Source organism: Anomaloglossus baeobatrachus, chromosome 6 (genome assembly GCF_048569485.1).
Source record: "Anomaloglossus baeobatrachus isolate aAnoBae1 chromosome 6, aAnoBae1.hap1, whole genome shotgun sequence".
Taxonomy (NCBI): Eukaryota; Metazoa; Chordata; class Amphibia; order Anura; family Aromobatidae; genus Anomaloglossus; species Anomaloglossus baeobatrachus.
The window spans coordinates 485,529,945-485,549,567 of NC_134358.1; the positions used below are offsets into that span (position 1 = coordinate 485,529,945).

Genomic DNA, 19,623 nt, shown 5'->3' on the forward strand with positions numbered 1-19,623 from the left:
CTTGTCTGCCATCTTTATACTCCTATGAAGCCCTGTTCTGCCATCCGTTCCTCTCATACTAGTAGATGACAGTCCAGAGGACAGCCACTCCTGCCATCATACAGTTCATCCTGGCATAGCTACCTACCATCCCGACAATGTGTCAAACATCAACATATACAACCATGTTAAATGTATGTACATGACAAATAGTGATGAGCGAACCCGAGGTTCGGTGTTTGTGCCAAACACAGTCTTTACAAAAAAATCACAGTTCGAGTGTGCAAACGACTCGCGCAAGCATCGTGGTGCTCGGGTATGCTTGGTGCTCAGCCCAACAACAGCGGGGTCGGATGTAGTGTGCATCCCAAAAAGAATATGGAAAAATCCCGCCCACCTGACCCCGGAAGTGATCTGTTTATGGCTGGCTGCATGTGGGTGGAGACCCAAAAACAGCTAATCAGTGACTTCCATTGGAGTTTAGGTCAAGTCCGGGTCCCAAACCAAACTTTTTCAAACGTCCGGCTCAACCCACCGAACTTCCACAGGTGCACTCATCTCTAATGACATATAATCCACGGCTCAGTCTCCTAGCTCAGCAGGCCGTCCTCTATAAGATGCATATTAGTGATAAGGGATACAGTCCATTTACTGCAACATGAAGATTGTACTGTTCACCCTCTTTACGAGGAACTGATCCGAATCAGTAATGCGGTTGGGTGCGCGATGCTTCACTAATGGGAGAACTTGCATAACTAATATTCTTTCCTTGTCTTATGTAACCGCGCAGCACAAACAGATTTTTTAGTCGGGCTATAACACTTTAATTAGAAAATCAGCTTTATAAATTGTCTTCCTACCACATGATATAAATCAGAAATGCAAAGCTTCCTACTGTAGCCGCCTGTCTGGCAAAGCTTCCTTACATCTGTGCAGACCCATCTGCTAATGCTCAGTCTTTTTTTTCATTATCTCCAAACAGGATTTCATGGTGGATTCGATGGAGGGGGAAAGATGCGACACTGTCTTTAATTTAAAATCCAAGGGTTGCAGAACCGACTCCATAGAGCACCCATCAGCACAGATCCAGGTCGTGAGCAGCAAGGAGCCAAACAGTCAGGTCACACCAGCAGAGGTGTCCGTCCACCTCAGACCAGGTATGTGTCGCATGTCCTAGTGTTTACCGGCTTGTTGTACTGTATTAATTCTCATTAATTACTAATAATAATCAGTCAATCTGAAAATGGTAATGTGGTTATGGAGCTAACAGAAAAATCCCTAAAAAATTGTTTTATTAGACATTTTTTAAAAAAAAATACAAAATAGAACCCAAAAATAATAAAAATTTAGAACAAAGAAGGATAATGTCATGGGTGTGTCACGTGTGACAGACAGTCATGTGGTTTCAGGCCATAGAAGGTCACAGCGTCTGGTTGCACAGAATGCTCCCTGACTTTCCATTGTTCCTGCTGTCAGTATTCATTGGTATACGTAGCTTTCCTACTGGATTCATCTCCCTCCCTTTTGGACCCAGCAGTAGTTCGTCTTCCATCCAGCTGTTTATCATCAGTATTCCCTTGGTGTTTAAATACCTTCTTTGGACTGATGCTGGTGATATTTTTTAGTTCCTTCAAGCCTTGCTTGCAAGCAGGTGGCTTGTACTCCACTGTGGTATCATTGCTGAAATCTCTGCTGAACTTCTACTTGTGTCATCTGTAGATAAGTAGTTCATGCTTTTTCTCCTGTGTGTCTTCTATAGTGGTTAGTGGGGTTGACAAAGAGCTCAACCCATCTGTTTCCTATTTATGGCCCAACACTAGGGACACCTAGGCTCAGGTATCCAGCTTGGTGCATAAGTGCGGAACCTATCTAGGGTGGTGAGGGACCCCAGGGGACGTTCGGTCACGGGTCGCCTTCTTCCCTTTCCCTAGACATAGGGTTTCCCGTTCCTTTCGCTGTGTGTTTAGTAGTTCCCCATACGTAGCATTACAGATAATGTATATAAGTAGAATAGGGAATCCAGAAAAAAGAAAAAAGATATATATATTCATAGACCTTTGCTGAAAAAAGGGTATAATAAGCCTACCTAGCTGCAAAGGTTGGCACCCTAAAAGGCAACGTAAGTTGGGATATTGCTTATTAAGGGACATACCGTTTGCAAGGGTTATGCTATGTTGAATGAGGGTGCCATTGCCTGCGTTGCTGTTAATGGGTACCACAGCCCACACTGAAGAAGATGGGAGAATATAGTATACTTGAGCTGCATTGCAGAAAGTGAACCCAGAAGCAGGTTATACTTGTACAGAGATATACATTTGTACATAGCAGTATATCTCTATGTTTCTGTATTCAAGGGGTGAAGGAATTATCATATTCTTTTGTTCATAAAAAAAATTACTAACCCCCCCCCCCCCCCCACCAAACTATTGCATAGATTTCATTTTCTTTCTAGTTCCAAAAGTGTCACGGTCTATTTTTTGTGTGAATTTCCTAGCACTTGGACCCACAACCTCTACAATTACAGGCAGTAGCTAAACCTCTGAGCCACAGTCTCTGCTGATGTCATTAGAAGAATTTTGTAATCTTGAAGCTGCAGTGTAGGCTCTAACTCCAGAATAGATTATATTGGTGCATGCAGGTACATTATACAAAGCAGTGTATCCTTTGTACCTGTATTCTACAGTAAAAATAAAAGATTTTTTCCATCCTATAAAATGAATAAACAATAATGAAAAACAATTAAGATAATTACATTTTTAATGTGTTTTTAAAAAAAAATAATCACAAATTGGTAAATAACATGGACAGAGATCAAATTATTTATGGGGATCGGTAAATGGTGTAAAAAAAATGGCATGTTCTTTTTTCTTCATTAAACCCATAAAAATGTAAAGTAAATTCTGTGTTGGTTTTTTTATGCTTTTTTTCGTGCATGACTTCTCCAGGTGTCCACATCACACAACGCAGTTCTCTGATTGTTGCTTGTTTGCTGCATTTCTTATCTGCTTTTTCCTCATTCGATGCGTTTTTGCTGCAGATGTGAATCAGCGATTTTATTGCTTTCTTATTACTACAGAAAACCTTTCATTCTGCTCTTAAAATTGTTATTCATTTATTTTTTTTAATCCTGCATTTACTGCAGGGTCCACATGGACGCCTATAGAGAAAAAAAAGCATCAAAATTGTACAGTTCAGCTGCATCTTTAGATGCACCAAGAGCGGAGATTTCATGAAATCACATCCAATTTGCTTGGACATTTAGGCTGTGTTCACATGTAGTATAAGTGCTGCGTTTTTTACTGCTGCTTTTTTTTTCCCTTAGGATGATGGCTGCTTCGAACTGTCAGGTGCTTCTACGGGTCCACTTGACAGTGCGAAACGTCCGTCGTCCTGGGCAGCCTACACACGGCTTCGCTGCTGCTTTTTTAATACACACCTTTTCATAAAATAAAGTTGAAGTTTTTTATGCACACTGGAGTGGAGCTTATTTTTCTCTTCTTCACATGTGAATTTGCCTTGGATTGGGGATCTCCCCTTCATGCCAAATTTACCAGAGTCCCGTTCCTGTCTTGCTTTCCCCATGATCTGCTGCAACATCATCAGCAACATTTCAATTTCTCCATACAGCTATCAGCTTCTTGCAACAATAGCTCACAGAAGATTTCTCTTCCTATATCTGCTCAGTGTCAGTATCTTACTGAAGGACATACATGTACAGATGGAATTGTATCTTAAAGGGCTTATCCAAGCATATGATAGTGATGACTTCTCAACAGGACAGGTCATCAGTAGCAGATCAGTGGGGGTTCAACAGCCGGTGCCTCCACCGATCAGCTGTTATTTGCTCTGGTTGGCCCCTATTCATCAAGAATTTCCTAATAAGAGTTTGTGGTGGAGTCAGAGACACCTAATAAGAAGTGCACACCTAATAATAAATCAGGCACATCTTAAACATGGCGTTCGCCTCCATGTGCCTCATTACAAATCTTCAGTAAGATTTGCGATTTCAGGTACCCTACAACTTTGTCATGGCTTAAGGTCCCGTTACATGCAACGACGGATCTAACGATATATCGCCGGGGTCTCGGATTCCGTGATGAACATTCGGCATCGTTAGCGATGTCATTGCGTGTGACACGCACGAACGACCGTTAACGATGGAAAATACTCACCAAATTGTCCATCGTTGACACGTCATTCATTTTCAAAGAATCGTTGATTGTAGAGGACGCAGATTGTTCGTCGTTCCTGAAGCAGCACACATCGCTACACGTGACACCTCGGGAACGACGAACTTCAGCTTACCTGCCGCCACCGGCAATGCGGAAGGAAGGAGGTGGGCGGGATGTTACGGCCGCTCATCTCCGCCCCTCCGCTTCTATTGGGCGGCCGCTTAGTGACGCAGCTGTGACGCCGCACGAACCGCCCCCTTAGAAAGAAGGCGGTTCGCTGGCAACAGCGACATTGCTAGGTATTTAAGTACGTCTGACGGCTCTTAACGATTTTGCATGCCACGGGCAGCGATTGCACGTGACGCACAACCGACGGGGGCGGGTACGCTCGCTAGCGATATCGTAGCGTGTAAAGCCCCCTTTAGGCAAGCAGACTTCGGCCCAGTTCTGCTCATTTTGGTGGACTTGGCAGGAACTAGCATGAAAGCCCCATAAGTTGTACAATTTTTGCACAACCTTGTGATGCACAAAAAATGTACAACTTTTAAAAAGTTTTATGCCAAATTTCTGGTGTAATCACTGTGAAGAATCTACAGTAGCTCTTTTACTGAAACTGCTGAGTGCAGCTCCGGCCAAGTTTTAGCACCCTCTGCTAGATGTTGCAGAATCCGGCTGCACAACTCCAGTTCTTTTAAGTTTACATCAAGCTACTGCTGGGACAAATAACAGCTGATGGGTGGGAGCAGCGAGTGTCCAATCGCCTCACCAATCTTCAATTTATGACCTATCCGATGTACTGAGCTCCGCATAGTGGGTCCGGATGCAGTATCATCATGGCGCCGGCTGCACTCTCAGCGTACAGCTCACTGCTCCCTGTTCCGTCACTGTATTCACCGATATCTGCATCTTGGATCGAATAAGCAGCACCAGAGCTACACGTCTGTGCACTTATATCATAATTTGATGACAGGGTCATGAAATGCTCACAGATATAATGACTGCGTAGCTTATAATTGGATATTATGGGATAACAAATATCAACCTTCCATGGAAATTGTTACTTCACTCTCCAGCCTCATTTTTTGCCATTAGATTGTGTGTGTACATGAACGGGACTGTACAAAACCTTAAGGCAGATCTGGAAAAAAGTGCTGTATAGTAAGAATGCCTCCGCCAATAGAAGTGATTGTATATTTATTTTATCAATTAGCAAAATGAATGAGAAAAATATAAATGTACAAGTTTTGGTGTGACCACCCTTTGCCTTAAAACATCAAAACTGCAAAAATTCTTCTATATATCAAGTGACTTTTTGAGGACCTACAGATTGAAAAAAAAATAAAAAGTGATACTATTTTAAAAACAGCACCCCTCAACATATTCAAAACTTTAGGTAGCTTATTAAAGGGAACCTGTCACGTGCAATATACACACAGAGCCACGAGCAGTTCTGGGTGCATATTGCTAATCCCTGCCTAACCGTCCCAGCTTATAGTAGCATAGATAAAGGGATCTATAGAAAAAGTACTTCTAAAGATCTTTTATCTTATACTAATGGGCACGGAGACTAGTCCCAAGGGCGTTATATCCCCCGAATAGCCGCCCTCTTAGCATGGTAGCACACCCACAGGGGTGTACTAACATGCTATTCAATTCAGCATTACCAGCAGTGCTGCGCGTACCTGTGTTCATTGTGACCGCACTTCTGAATGCCCGGCACCGCCAGTCATGTGCAGTATGAAGCTGGGTGTACGTGTCTCAGCTTCAGAGAGGTCTACTGCGCATAATTGAAGTGCCTGGCATTCAGGAGAGCGTTCACCAAGGACACAGGTACGCACATCACCGCTGGTGACACTGCATTGAATAACATGATAGCACACCCCTGTGAGCGTACTAACATGCTAAGAGGGAGGCTAGTCGGGGGATATGTTACAAAAAAGGGGGGGAAGGAGTGCACCACAGCAGCATCTATGTATATAAATGTAAAAGGGTGCTGGAAATGCAATGGAATTAAGGGTAACCACAAGGAGAAAAAGACATTGCACATATCCGCACAACCCAATTGTAATATCTACACCTTTATTAGTACACTTGTACACAATAAAACCAATTAAAACCGTGAACCATGAAAACATCAACCTGGCACCTACGAATGTTACAATGAAATCAGTTAATAACCATACAATTTAATTATATATTGCCAAAATCAGATAGGTCCGTGTCCCCCAGTTTAAGCAATTTCATATGCGAATTCCAGCAACAATGAAGGTCACATGAATAGCAATCTAGAACAATTATATGCAATAACAAGTTTTCACAACATAGAATGCCATGCCAGAATGAAGAGAATTCACATACACAATATGTGTGGCAATATGTATAGTGCTGCCCCAAGGATGCCTATAAGTGCATGTGGCTATAAAGCTGAAATGGAGACTGTGCCGGTAACAGCCAAAATTAGATCCCCACAATAATATAGTATCAACAGCTCAGTCCCACACCCAAAATGCGGCCAATAATCCACCGAGGTAGTTTCCCCCCCCAAAAAGAGAGGGGAGGGGGGCTGTACCTATGGGGAGGCAGGTAACCGAGAGACACAGACCGTGGCAGAAAACACGTGGGTGCTCAGGAAATCCCACGCGTATCGCCGCCGCTGCGGCTTCGTCAGGGAAAAAGAAGTGAGAGTGTACTGAAGATAGGGAGTATTTAAAGTAAAAACAGTCACCTGTGTCATGACGCTGGCGCGGTCCGGACCGTGTGTGTCATTCTAAGCAGTGGCGCATGCGCAGAGGAGCATGTACGGTAAGTCAGGAGGTTCATGAAAAACAAAAACGCTGTGCCCGCAGGCGCATGCGTGAAGACTAAACATACAAAGGAGGCACACTATCGCGCTGTTGTAAAGCACAGCTGGTACCCACATCACATATACGTGCAATAACCATTGCGCCCGCAGGTCTGTACGTAGGACCCGAGCCTATAACGCAGGCATAATGTAATGCCACAGGGGGGAATGGTCAGTACCCCTATCGCATATATATGTAATGGGCGCTGTGCTGTTGTACAGCAAGGCTGATACCCTCACTGTAAATACAGGTAGTCAAAAACAATAGTACCCAAGGGAGATGCTATTAATACAATCAAATAACCGTGTTAGATTAAAAGTGGGGGGTAGGAAGGGGGGAAGGAGGAGAGAGAGGGAGAGAAGGGGGGATGGGGGAAGGAGAAAGAGAGAGAGAGAGAAGGAGAGAGAGAGGGGGGGGGGAGAGGGAGGAGAGATGTGACCATAGAGAGGAGGAAAAACCTCTAACTAATAAGCATAATTTAAACAGGATCAACCCGTAAACACCAAATTCAATGGATGGTCCCACCCTGTCCTGGTATATATTGGACCTACTGTAAAACATGACCAATTATGGTCAATGTTCCACCGAGGGCCAACAGGACTCATAAACACTCAATGCCTTTTTTGCGGAGACATAGGCTATCACTCCCAGTCAGGAGAATCTGTAACCTATATATTCATAATTATGCGTGCGATACCCAGACAACAGGGCACACCGCACGCACAATTACTAAATACTCCCACAAGAGTATGCAATGCACAGGAGCCCCTAAGGGGGACATCCTACATTTATGCAGCATTTCAAAACATTGAAATATGCAAGGAGGGAGGGGAAAGGGGGGGGGAGGGGAGGGGGGTAGGGGAAGGGAAGGGGAGGATGGAGGGGGAGAGAGAGAGAAGGGGGGGGGAGGGGGGGGAAGGGGGAATAGTTCATAACCAAGGCCCTTAAGTAGAAGTCCATGGGGTCCTTTCTTACGATGATACAGGACAATCCAGAAGGTCCGAGGAGGAGAGGAAATCAGAAGACAATCCAGCTGAAACTTATGTCACCACCAGGTCTCAAGACCCTGAAAGTGACAACCATTGCAGAAGTCTCTAAAAGAATCAATATTATCATGGAAAAACTCTCCAATACTTCAATCTTGTTGTTCCGTGCCAGTATATTAATGCTCCCTAAGAGGGATACTCCATGGGGTTAGAGCCATAGTCGCCTGTTCCAAGCCATAGACCAAGGGAAACATATACAGAGTGGCAACCAAATGCCAGATGAATGAAGAAGTAGACCAACAGCAACGACCACCCAGAAGATTCAAGGGCCAAACAATCCAGTGGTAGCAAGTGTCACAGATGCCTCCAGGAAATCCATGTACCGAATGAGGATCCAAGGAACAACAGAACTCCGGTACTATAGATGATAACTTTATGGAACCGGAACATCAGAGGAACCCAACGAGGAACTCTATGACAGGTATATAGAAAAAATCACTGTTATATACATATATATACCCGTCTAGACATATGTAACCACATGGTGTCCATACTGGGAGATCCTCCCACCAAGGTAATGAAAAAATGATCTAGACCCCAAGAGGTACAGAACCCCTTGTATCAATTTATACAAAAATTATAAATTATTATTTCTTCAATTATCCTTGATGTTGTACTGTTATCCCGAAATCAAATGGAGACCATACCTGCGTGTGGTGTATTAGCCCAGGAATCCTGTAAAGAGCAACTCCTCATTCAGGCCTGATGGAGAAACAGAGTGCAAATTGAAAATCCATTTAGATTCCTGTTGTAACAACCATCTGTGACACGTGCCACCCCTACCATTTCCAAAGTATTTCTGCAACCCAAAAATACGTGTGCCCGATGTACTACTCCGATGGTATGTCATGAAGTGAGAAGCAACTGGGGTGATAGTTTTACCCTTCCTTATATCTGATGGTGCAAGATTGATCGTCGAGAAGTGTTTTTGAATCCTCTTGCGGAGCTCCTGCGTTGTCTGTCCCACATATACTAGGTCACACGGACATATCAAGCAGTAGATTACATTCCGCGTTTTGCAATTTATATATCCAGTGAGGGCATAACCCTTGTTGTCATGTGGGTTGTTAAAGACATTGGACGTAGGCAGCATGTGGCTACAGATATTACATTCGCCACATGGAAAGGACCCTTTTAGGACCACACCACGATTGAGCCTGGTCACAGGTCTCACCAAAAGGCTCCTTGTGATGAGATCCCTCAAATTCGGGGCCCGTCGGGCTGTAATCTGGGGGTGCTGATGCACCATGTCTGATGTCTGTGTGTCTAGAGTTAGCACAGACCAACGATTTTGCAGTATACTCCTGATTTCCCCCCACTGATCATTAAAGGTGGTAATAAACCTCACCTTTCCATCAATACGCTTCAAGGTGGTCTTGATCAGGGAAGCTTGTGTCTCAGATGAAGCCCGTTGGTATGCCTTGGACAGCACTCTCCTGGGATATCCACAGGCACGGAACCTATTGGTGAGTAATGCCGCCTGTTGATGAAAGTCTTGGTCATCTGAGCAATTACGTCTCACACGAAGGTACTGACCCGTTGGTACTCCATTTTTCACATGATGTGGATGGAAACTGTGAAATTCTAAAAGGCTGTTGGTAGCTGTCTGCTTTCTGTATAAGGTCGTCGTCAGATGGTCCCCTTTAGTTGAAACCAGCAAATCCAGAAAGGGCACTGTAGAGGACGAGACATGATGAGTCAAGAAGATGTTATGAGAGTTCACATTCAAGGTTGTAATGAACTCATCACATTCTTCTTTAGTCCCTGACCATATGAAGAATATGTCATCGATGTATCTATACCAATGACTGACCTTGCTGCAAAACATATCCAATACAAAAACCTGTGTGGCCTCCCACCAACCTAAGAATAGGTTGGCGAAGGCCGGCGCACAGCGAACCCCCATTGCGACGCCTGAAACTTGTCTATAGAAATTCCTATCAAATAGGAAATAATTGTGCTTGAGCACAAAATCCAGTAGGTCTATGAGGAAGGAATCGTGCATGCGGTCCGAACGTGCTCAGGAGAGCATTTACCAAGGACACAGGTACGCGCATCACCGCTGGTGACACTGCATTGAATAACATGTTAGCACACCCCTGTGGGCGAACTAACATGCTAAGAGGGAGGCTAGTCGGGGGATATAATGCCCTTGGGACTAGTCTCATTAGCATAAAATAAAAGATCCTTAGAAATACTTTTTCTAAAGATCTCTTTATCTATGCTAGTGTATACAGGGAGGTTAGGCAGGGGTTAGCAATATGCACCCAAGACTGCTCGTGGTTCTGGGTGCATATTGGACCTGACAGGGTCAGTTTAACTCTAAAGGCTGCTTTACACAGTACGACCGATTGTGCAATTTCACAATCGATTGTACCCGCCCCCGTCCTTTTTGCGTCACAGGCAAATCGCTGCCCGTGTCGCACAAAGTCATTTACCCCCCATCACACGTACTTACCTCTTGTGCGACCACGCTGTGGGCGGCGAACGTCCACTTCCTGGAGTGGGAGGGACGTTCCGCGTCACAGCGACGTCACACGGCCGCCGGCCAATGGAAGCGGAGGGGCGGAGATGAGCGGGACGTAAACATCCCGCCCACCTCCTTCTTTCACATAGCCGGCGGCGGCCGCGTGACGCAGGTGAGCTGCTGTTCATCGTTCCCGAGGTGTCACACGGAGCGGCGTGTGCTACCACGGAAACGATGAACAACTAAATTAAACGATATTATGGAACCTAGCGACCAGTACACAACTCACGATTTGTGAGCGATACTGCGTCGCTAGGAGGTGTCACACAGGCCAGCATCGCTAGCGATGCCGGATGTGCGTGACAAAAACCGTGACCCCGACGATCTATCGCACGATAGATTGTCTGGTGTAAAGCAGCCTTAAGGCTAGGAACGCACTTTGCGTTCACCTACTTGCAGTTTAGAACGCACGTTTTGGGCTTAATTGATTTGACCAAAGTTGCCTTTTTCTGAAATTTAGCGCTGAAAACGCATGCGTTTTTGCCGCGTATTTGATGCGTTTTCAGCGCTTTTTATCTGCATTTCCACCTGCGTTCTGATAGTTACGTTTTAAACATAAAGACACTGCTTAATAAAGTTTAAATAGTCAAAATCTTAGAAAAAAATGTAAAAAAAAACCCTAATCTATAATCATAGAAAAAATCATGAAATTAAATGATGTTCATTAAATTATTGCGGTAATATGATATTTTATGGAAAAATTGCAATAAAGTATTATTTTCCTTAATTTAAATTGTCGGACTATGTGTGTGTGTAAAGGACTTATGAAATCATTATTTTATTGATCAAAAAGCATGCGTTTTGGTAGTGCAAAACACATGTTTTCTGCACTGAAAAAGCAGGTAAAACGCAGGAATTTGAAGGAATCTTGCTTTTTGCCATTTCTCATTGACTCCAATGTTAGCAAAATGCACCTAAAATGGCAAAAACAATTGACATGCTGCTTCTTTGAACGCATGTTTTTTGCCACAAAATATGCAAATTAAACGCAGCGTTTAGAAACGCAAAGTGCGGTCTGAAAATCACCATTTTCTATTGACTTTGCTGGAAAATCAAAACGCATGCCTTTTGGCATGAAAAAGGTGCTTCTCAAAACGGACCTAAAAAGCAGCTGAAACGCAAAGTGCGGTCTTAGCCTAAAGCTGCTTTTCAGGAATTAATGCAAAGTGGCATGACAGGAGAGTCGAAGGCAAACTGTGCTAAACAGTCTCACCCATGCAGCAATCCAGGCAATGCCTCTCTGTGAGTGGCCAGCAATAACGAACACACAGCAGCTCCCACACGTTAGGCCCTCCAGAGCCTGTGAAACTTCCTTTAGTAGGACCTGCAAAGCCTGTGAAACTTCCTTTAGTAGGACCTGCAAAGCCTGGACTGGAGGTATGGGAATGAACCTTCCCACCTAGACGCTTTTGGTCGCTCCTAAATCCCGGACCCAAAATGTCGTCCAAATAAAAACCTTCTCAGCAACCTACTACTGCTGGAGCCTAAGGCTATGTGTCCACGCTGCGGAAAATGCGCGGATTTTGCCGCGGATTTCTCGCGGAAAAGCCGCGGATTTTCCGAAAATCTGCAGCTCAGGCACTTCCCAGCCATTTCTATGGCATTTTTGGAAATGCTATGTCCATGCTGCGGATTTTTCCGCGGCGGATTTGCCGCGGATTTTGATCCGGAAAAATCTGCAGCATGTCAATTATTGTTGCGGATTTTGATCCGGATTTTGGCTTCAGAATTGGGGAAAAAAAAATCCGCATCAAATTCCGCGGCAATTCCGTGGTAAATCCGCGGCAAAAAAAGTGTGGATTTGCCGCGAAAGTCGCAGATTTTCATGCAGAAAAATCTGCAGCAACATTCTACCGTGGACACATAGCCTTAATGCGGGACTTATCTCACAGATGCCAGCCACCTCAGTGACACATATCTGATATCCAGGACTTTTCCTCCTGCTCTTTTACTATATATATAGATATATATATTTGATGAATGTGTGTTTATGAACGTGGCTGTTTTGAACAATTACAAAGCAGAATATTGATATCATTAAATCACCCGCATGAGACTTGGTATCAGTGGGTGTCTTTGTGTCTTTGCAGAAGAAATCTGCGTGAAACACATTATTAAAAAAAAAGAGATGACTCAGTATTAAACCAACATTTAATATCCCCTAAGGCTTGACATTATACGGCAATTAATGGCGGGGTAGCTGAAGATTTATGCTTAGGGTTTTTTGTTTGTTTTAGACTTGCATCAAAGGGTTGTTTCAACTCCTTTTTGTAACCATTAGTTGTGTTAATCGTTATTTTCTCAGTCATTTTGGCTGGATTCCCATGTTTGGTGGGCTCACTATTTGTTTTACTTTTGAAGAAATAGATTTATCATTAGTGTTGAGCGGACCCGGATCTGAGTCCGACCAGTACCCGGGATCCGGGGTGCACGATCCGGATCCGTTTTGTTTTTTTTTTCGTTTTTTTTCTCTCTCTCCTCTCTCCTCTCTCCTCTCTCGTCCCGGATCCGACTCCCCATTCATTTACATAGCCGCGGATTCCGCATCGGATCCGGACTTCGGCGTCAACCCGATCCGGATCCGTCGGACCCGGATTATAGCCGATCCGCTCAACTCTAATCATGATCCTTAATTCACCTTTGCTCTTGATTTTCTGCTTAGTTCCTAGGAAAGTGGCCTGTGCTTTACTGCTGCCTACACTGATCCAGGTGACAATAGACAGTTTGGGAAAGGCCCTGTTCTGTTCCATCATGACTGTTTAACCTTTTGTTCACTACATTGAATCCTATAAAACTCTTAGTATTTATCTGCTACGCTCACTAATGCTCTGCAATGATATTCTACCCTAAGAAACCTAAAGAAGCCTTGTCGTTATGTCAGACATACATCCTGTTAAGCTCCATGTTGTATATTGTACAGTCTGACCAGTTACACCCCTCATCCTGTTCAGTGGATACGGATGTTACATAATTTTTGTTAGAGGGTATTTGATGATTTGGTGCCTGGCTCAAGTATCACCTCAGATACCTAGTGCTCACTCAGTGCCAGATGCTCCTTTTGAAATACTCATCCTGTGAAGCATAGCAAAGTGCATTTGCGAAACCACTAGGGAGTGACAAGGCCGAGCTAACTCCTGTGTACATGAATCACTTCAATCTCACTCAGTCAATCCAGTCAAGAAAACATGGCTTTGAAAGGTCACAAGACTTGCAGCATACTTCCCAGGCAGCACTCAAAACATGGGTCTGTCTTGTTGAATCCAGGTGCCACACCGGGGTGAGGAGCATCCGGTGTGCAGTGCAAGAAGAAAGGTACTCAAAGGAAGATGTAAAGGAAGGCTCTGACGATAGGGAGAGGGGTCACAATCTAGCTGATATATATATATATATATATATATATATATATATATATATATATATATAGCTGATATATGGCTGATCCCTGAGCTTTCTAACCTTCCTAGATAGGTCCTCCGAATACCCCCATGCGCGATCACGCACCTAGGCCCTGGCTAACCCTGGACTAGCCCTGATTAGTGAGCAGGCAAACAGGACATTAGTCTTACTACTAATGTAAAGACAACACGAGGAAGGGGAGACAAACAAGGGAGACATATTCAACAAATTAACTCCAATTCTTCTCCAGTGAGAGACTCCACAGCATCCACTGACAAGATAGCCACAGCTTTCTCCGGAGACAACTCCTTCACATGTCAGTATAGAATTAACTATAGCTGGCAGAGGAAAAAGTAAGGCCAGGTTCCCACAATCAGGATTAGCAGCATTTTGGATGCAGCATATTTCTACTGCTTCCAAAATGCTGCATTGTACAGTAGAATCAGAGTGGATGGGAGTTATAGAAATACCATGCTCACTGTGCTTCTTCTCTCAGCAGTATAAATTGACATCAGGCGGGCTTCTCGAGCCGCAGCATGTCAGACGCGAGTGTTCTCAGCCGGGAGAACACAGCGAAAGTCCGCAGCGCCCAGAACCCCAATCATGGACAAGGATGCTATGTTCTCACTCAGAGAACGCTCGCGCCTCTGCAGGAGGGATGACAATGTGTCAGAACGCATTGTCATGCGGATTGTGGGAATGTACCATAACGAGTGGGTTTATATAGCGGAAGGGAGTGGCTGGAGCTGGGACTAATAACTACTTGTCAATTACAGCAGAATCCAAAAGAAACCTTAACCCCTTCATCACCAAATTAAATTAAATAAACTCTTAGGATAAATGACAAGTGGGCTTTAAAGATCTGTGATCAGCTATGGCCTTCTGGTCCCAGATCTTCCTGAGGTCTCATCAGGCTGTGGTATGCCTCTCCTCACTCTTTAGCTTGCTTGGTTATATTTACATTTTTTGCTGTCTCTAAGGGCCCGCTCACACCATTTTGTTAATTTGACGAATGCTATCCGATTTTATTTTTTTTATTTATTTATTTTTTTAATCAAATAGCACTTGGACCAATATTATTCAATGGGGTAGTGCTGATCAATGGCTTTTTTTCCGATAATTTGGCATGAGAGAAAAATAGCAGCATGCTGCGGTTTGACTCGCAAATCGATTGGATGCCACTCACACCTTCAAGTCTGTGCATCCGTGGAAAACATCAGATGGCACTCAAATTACATCTGTTTTCCCTGACTCGCATATGGAGAAGATGGAGAAACTTTGTTCTCTGTCCTCTGACGGTGTGCTCCAATTCTCTCTAAATTGAATCACACAATTCTGACACTCGGATCAAACTTTGATCACGGAGTGTCATTAGCTTAATAGACCTGACTCCCTTAGATTGAAGCTGCGATAATCTGATTACTTGTTGATCATCATGACAAACAGAAGGATCAACAACACTGACCCCTGGCTGTCATGAAACCCATTAGCACCCCGCGATCACATCACAGGCACCGATGGGAGCAGGGAATAAAGTGCTGCCCGACATCCTGTGTTAAATCCCGTTAGAAGAGATTAACAGCCAGAATTAACTTGCTATCAGCCATGGACAGATCTCTGATCTACCCTCAGCTGTTAGAGATTAAATAAGCCAACATGTGCAGGGAAAGACGCGGGCTTGGAATACGAGCCCACATCAAAGGCAGAGACACGACTTTTAATGTATATATTTTTATTGCACATGGCATTGCTAGACAGAAACTTGTCATATAGGGTCCTATCTGGTGCTATATAATTAATATTATTGTCTCCAGAAGTAATATTATAGTATCATAGGTAGGAAAATTCATAATATGGCACAATTTTTTTCTCTTAGGTCATATGGAGAAAAAATGTGCATGATTCCTTAGGGAATAACTGCTTGATCGCTAGGGTCCAGCCACTGGGACCCCCGATGATCCCAAGAACCAGTGCTATGAAAAGCCCCATGTGATTGGTCGATTATTTACACCTCTTTGGCACTCTCATAAGAATGAATGGAAAAGCCCAGCTGCACAGAGCGCTCGGTTATCTCTTAGTCCCAAAGACAATAAGTGGGGAAGAGTTAAGGCCGCTTTACACGCTGCGATCTCGCTAGCGAGATTGCTAGCGTGTGTACCCGCCCCCATCGTTTGTGCGACACGGGCAAATCGCTGCGCGTGGCGCAGAGAATCGCGCGGGCCCGTCACACTGCTTACCTGCCTAGCGACGTCACTGTGACCGGCGAAACGCCTCCTTTCTAAGGGGGCAGTTCGTTCGGCGTCACAGCAACGTCACTAAGCGGCCACCCAATCAAAGCGGATTGGCGATGAGCGGGACGAACATCCCGCCCACCTCCTTCCTTCCTCATTCCTGCGGTGTCACACATAGCGATGTGTGCTGCCGCAGGAATGACGAACAACATCGTACCTGCAGCAGCAAGGATAATTGGGAATGGGGTGATGTCACCGATTAGCAATTTTGCACGTTTTTGTGATGATTCAAAATCGCTCATAGGTGTCACACGCAGCGACATCGCTAATGCGGCCGGATGTCGTCACAAATTCCGTGACCCCAACGACCTCTCTTTAGCGATGTCGTTGCGTGTAAAGCGGCCTTTACACATTGTTGACCACTGTGCCATTCCTATGGGGCTCTTTGGAGCACTAATTCTCATAATTGGCGGTGGTTGGGACCCAAGTGATCAGGAAATTATCCGGTTAAACAGAATTTTTATTAATCCTTGCTTGCCTCTAGCAATTATCTCATATCTGGGGTTTCAGAAGGTTCTGTTACTTTTGTTGGGTTCACCAGTAGTTAACTAGTTATGGTACTGCACAATTAGCAATTTACACATTACCCTACAAATTGCCTAAAGGAATATGAGATCATAAAAACAACTTATTAAAATTCTAAAATAACATGTCAATGAAATAGTGGAAAATATTCACTCAAATTATTGCTGTTAAGTCTCGTATAGCTGAAAACGCTGTGTACTTTAGGTAATGAAAAGTCTAGACATTTTGGGGCCGAATTATCAAGTACTTTCAGCAGCGCTACTGAAACGCATGAGTGGGCACATTGGCAAAGAGGAGCTGGCATTATATCCTCAGCGCAGGATACCAACCCATTTGTGCGCCTTTTAAACATGTGCTGCAGGTGACTAGTAAAGATTGCAGACATTAGAAAGGCCAAGATCGTATATATTATCCAGTTGAAGGAATCCTTTGAAATGAGACTACCGTATGCACATTGGAAGCAGGACCGCCAGGTGTTCAGTGATGCAATTCAACAATTATGTTAAAATAACTTGATTTTTTGTGCCAGTAAAAACAGTCCGCCTTCAGCCTGCATCAGATGCCCAGCCGAAAATTCCACTATGTGCAAACCTTCTTAATGTAAAAAGCAGATCTCTACAATTGCTTTTTAATTCAATTATTTTAGCTATGCCTAAAGGGCGCTTTACACGCTACAATAAATCTTACGATGTGTCGGCGGGGTCACGTCGTAAGTGACGCACATCCGGCATCGTAAGTATGATTGTAGCGTGTAAAACCTCCGTGCAATTGCGATTGAACGAAAATCCGTTCATCGCATGCACGTCGTTTATTCATCAAAAATTGAACGTGCGGTTGTGCAATGTTCCCGAGGCAGCACACATCGCAGTGTGTGACACCCCGGGAACATTGAACGACAGCTTACCTCCGTCGGCGGCTCCCGCCGGCAATGCGGAAGGAAGGAGGTGGGCGGGATGTTTACGTCCCGCTCATCTCCGCCCCTCCGCTTCTATTGCCCGGCTGCCGCGTGACGTCGATGTGACGCTGAACGTCCCTCCCACTCCAGGAAGTGGACGTTCGCCGCCCACATCGAGGTCGTATGAACGGGTAAGTATGTGTGACAGGGGTTAATCGTTTGTGCGTCACACACAACAAATTGAACATGCAGCACATACGATGGGGGCGGTTACGATCGCATACAATATCTTATGCGAAATCGTAACATGTAAAGCAGGCTTTAGGCTCATCAGAGTTACATTTTTCTCTAGCTGTTGCTTTCTTTGCAGAAGTAGACACTTAGGCTGCTTTCACACATCAGTTTTTTTGGCATCAGGCACAATCCGGCAAAAAAACGGATCCGGCGCCGGATCCGTTTTATTCCCCATAGACTTGTATTAGCGCCGGATTGTCCCGGATGGTCTTGCGTTGCACGCCGCGTCTAACGGATCCAGCAAAATTTCTTTGTCCGGCTGCCGGAAAGGATGCAGCATGCAGCGTTTTTTGTCTCCAGCAAAAAAACAGACCACGCCGTCCACCATGTTGTATAATGGAAGCCTATGGGCGCCGGATCCATCGTCATCTGGCATTTTTTTGAACTGCGCATGCTCAGTATGACAATGGATCCGTCAAAAAACTAAAGGAATGCATGGAAAAAACTGATACGACGGATCCGTTTTTTCACCGGACCCGTCGCATCAGTTTTTTCGCCGGATTGTGCCTGACAGCAAAAACCTGATGTGTAAAGCCTGCCTAATGCGGGCATCACACGGTACGATATATCTGGCGATATGTCGTCGGGGTCACGTCGTTAGTGACGCACATCCGGCATCGTTAGTGATATCGTACCGTGTGACACTTATGAACGAGCAGAAATAGTTACCTTCTCGTTCATAGTTGACACGTCGTTCATTTTCATAATCTCGTTCATCCTTCTGTGCTCTGGTTGTTCGTCGCTCCCGCGGCAGCACACATCACTCCATGTGACGCCACGGGAGCGACGAACACAGCTTACTTGCGTCCCGCCGGCAATGCGGAAGGAAGGAGGTGGGCGGGATGTTACGTCCCGCTCATCTCCGCCTCTCCGCTTCTATTGGCCAGCTGCCGTGTGACGTCGCTGTGACGCCGAACGTCCCTCCCCCTTCAGAAAGAGGATGTTCGCCGCCCACAGCGACGTCGCCCTGGAGGTAAGTACGTGTGACGGGGGGTTAACGACTTTGTGCGCTAGGGGCAACTAATTGCCCGTGATGCACAAACGACGGGGGCGGGTACAATCGCTTATGCGATCGCACGATTTATCGTCCCGTGTGACGCCCGCATTAGCTGACACAGATTCACACCAAAACTGATAGCTCAATAAAGTGGCAGAGGACATTCCAGGGCTAATAACAAATTCTAATGTAAGGTATTGTAATTCCAGAGTATTTATATTTACTGTTTTACTATATCTACTTTTTTGCTCATATAGTAATTTTGACTTCTTAGTCTTTGTAAACGCTGAGGTCATTGCGTCAGTCTCTACAGGATTTACATTGGATCCATTGTGATCTAATATGATCTGTTTTCTCTTGTACAGTTGAAATGTGTGTGCTTATCTTGTCAACGAAAACCAAAGCATTATTGGGATTTTTCACTGTGCACCATATGTCAGGACTTAGATTGCTTCTGTTTTATAATATAGAGCTGCAATTACTTCTATTACTAGAAATCATCCTACAAGGTAGACCTGGACAAAGTATGCCATGAGGGCGACATTTGGCACTTTCGTTGTTCCTGTTCAGCCTCTGGACCAGGACAGCCATTTGGCTTGAAACAGTGATGTACCACAGCACAGGGTCGTTCCCCCGCTAGGTGTCTCAATTTCACCGC

At 44.7% G+C, this 19,623-nt stretch overlaps 1 protein-coding gene across 1 annotated transcript in view; it reads left to right on the forward strand.

Annotated features, from left to right (window-relative positions):
* The window catches only part of ITGB8 (integrin subunit beta 8), a 190,466-nt gene that overhangs the window by 85,833 nt on the left and 85,010 nt on the right, over positions 1-19,623 (forward strand). The window contains exon 3 of the mRNA XM_075315380.1: positions 962-1,136. Coding sequence (XP_075171495.1) covers positions 962-1,136 — 175 coding nt within the window. The remainder of the gene's footprint in view (positions 1-961; positions 1,137-19,623) is intronic.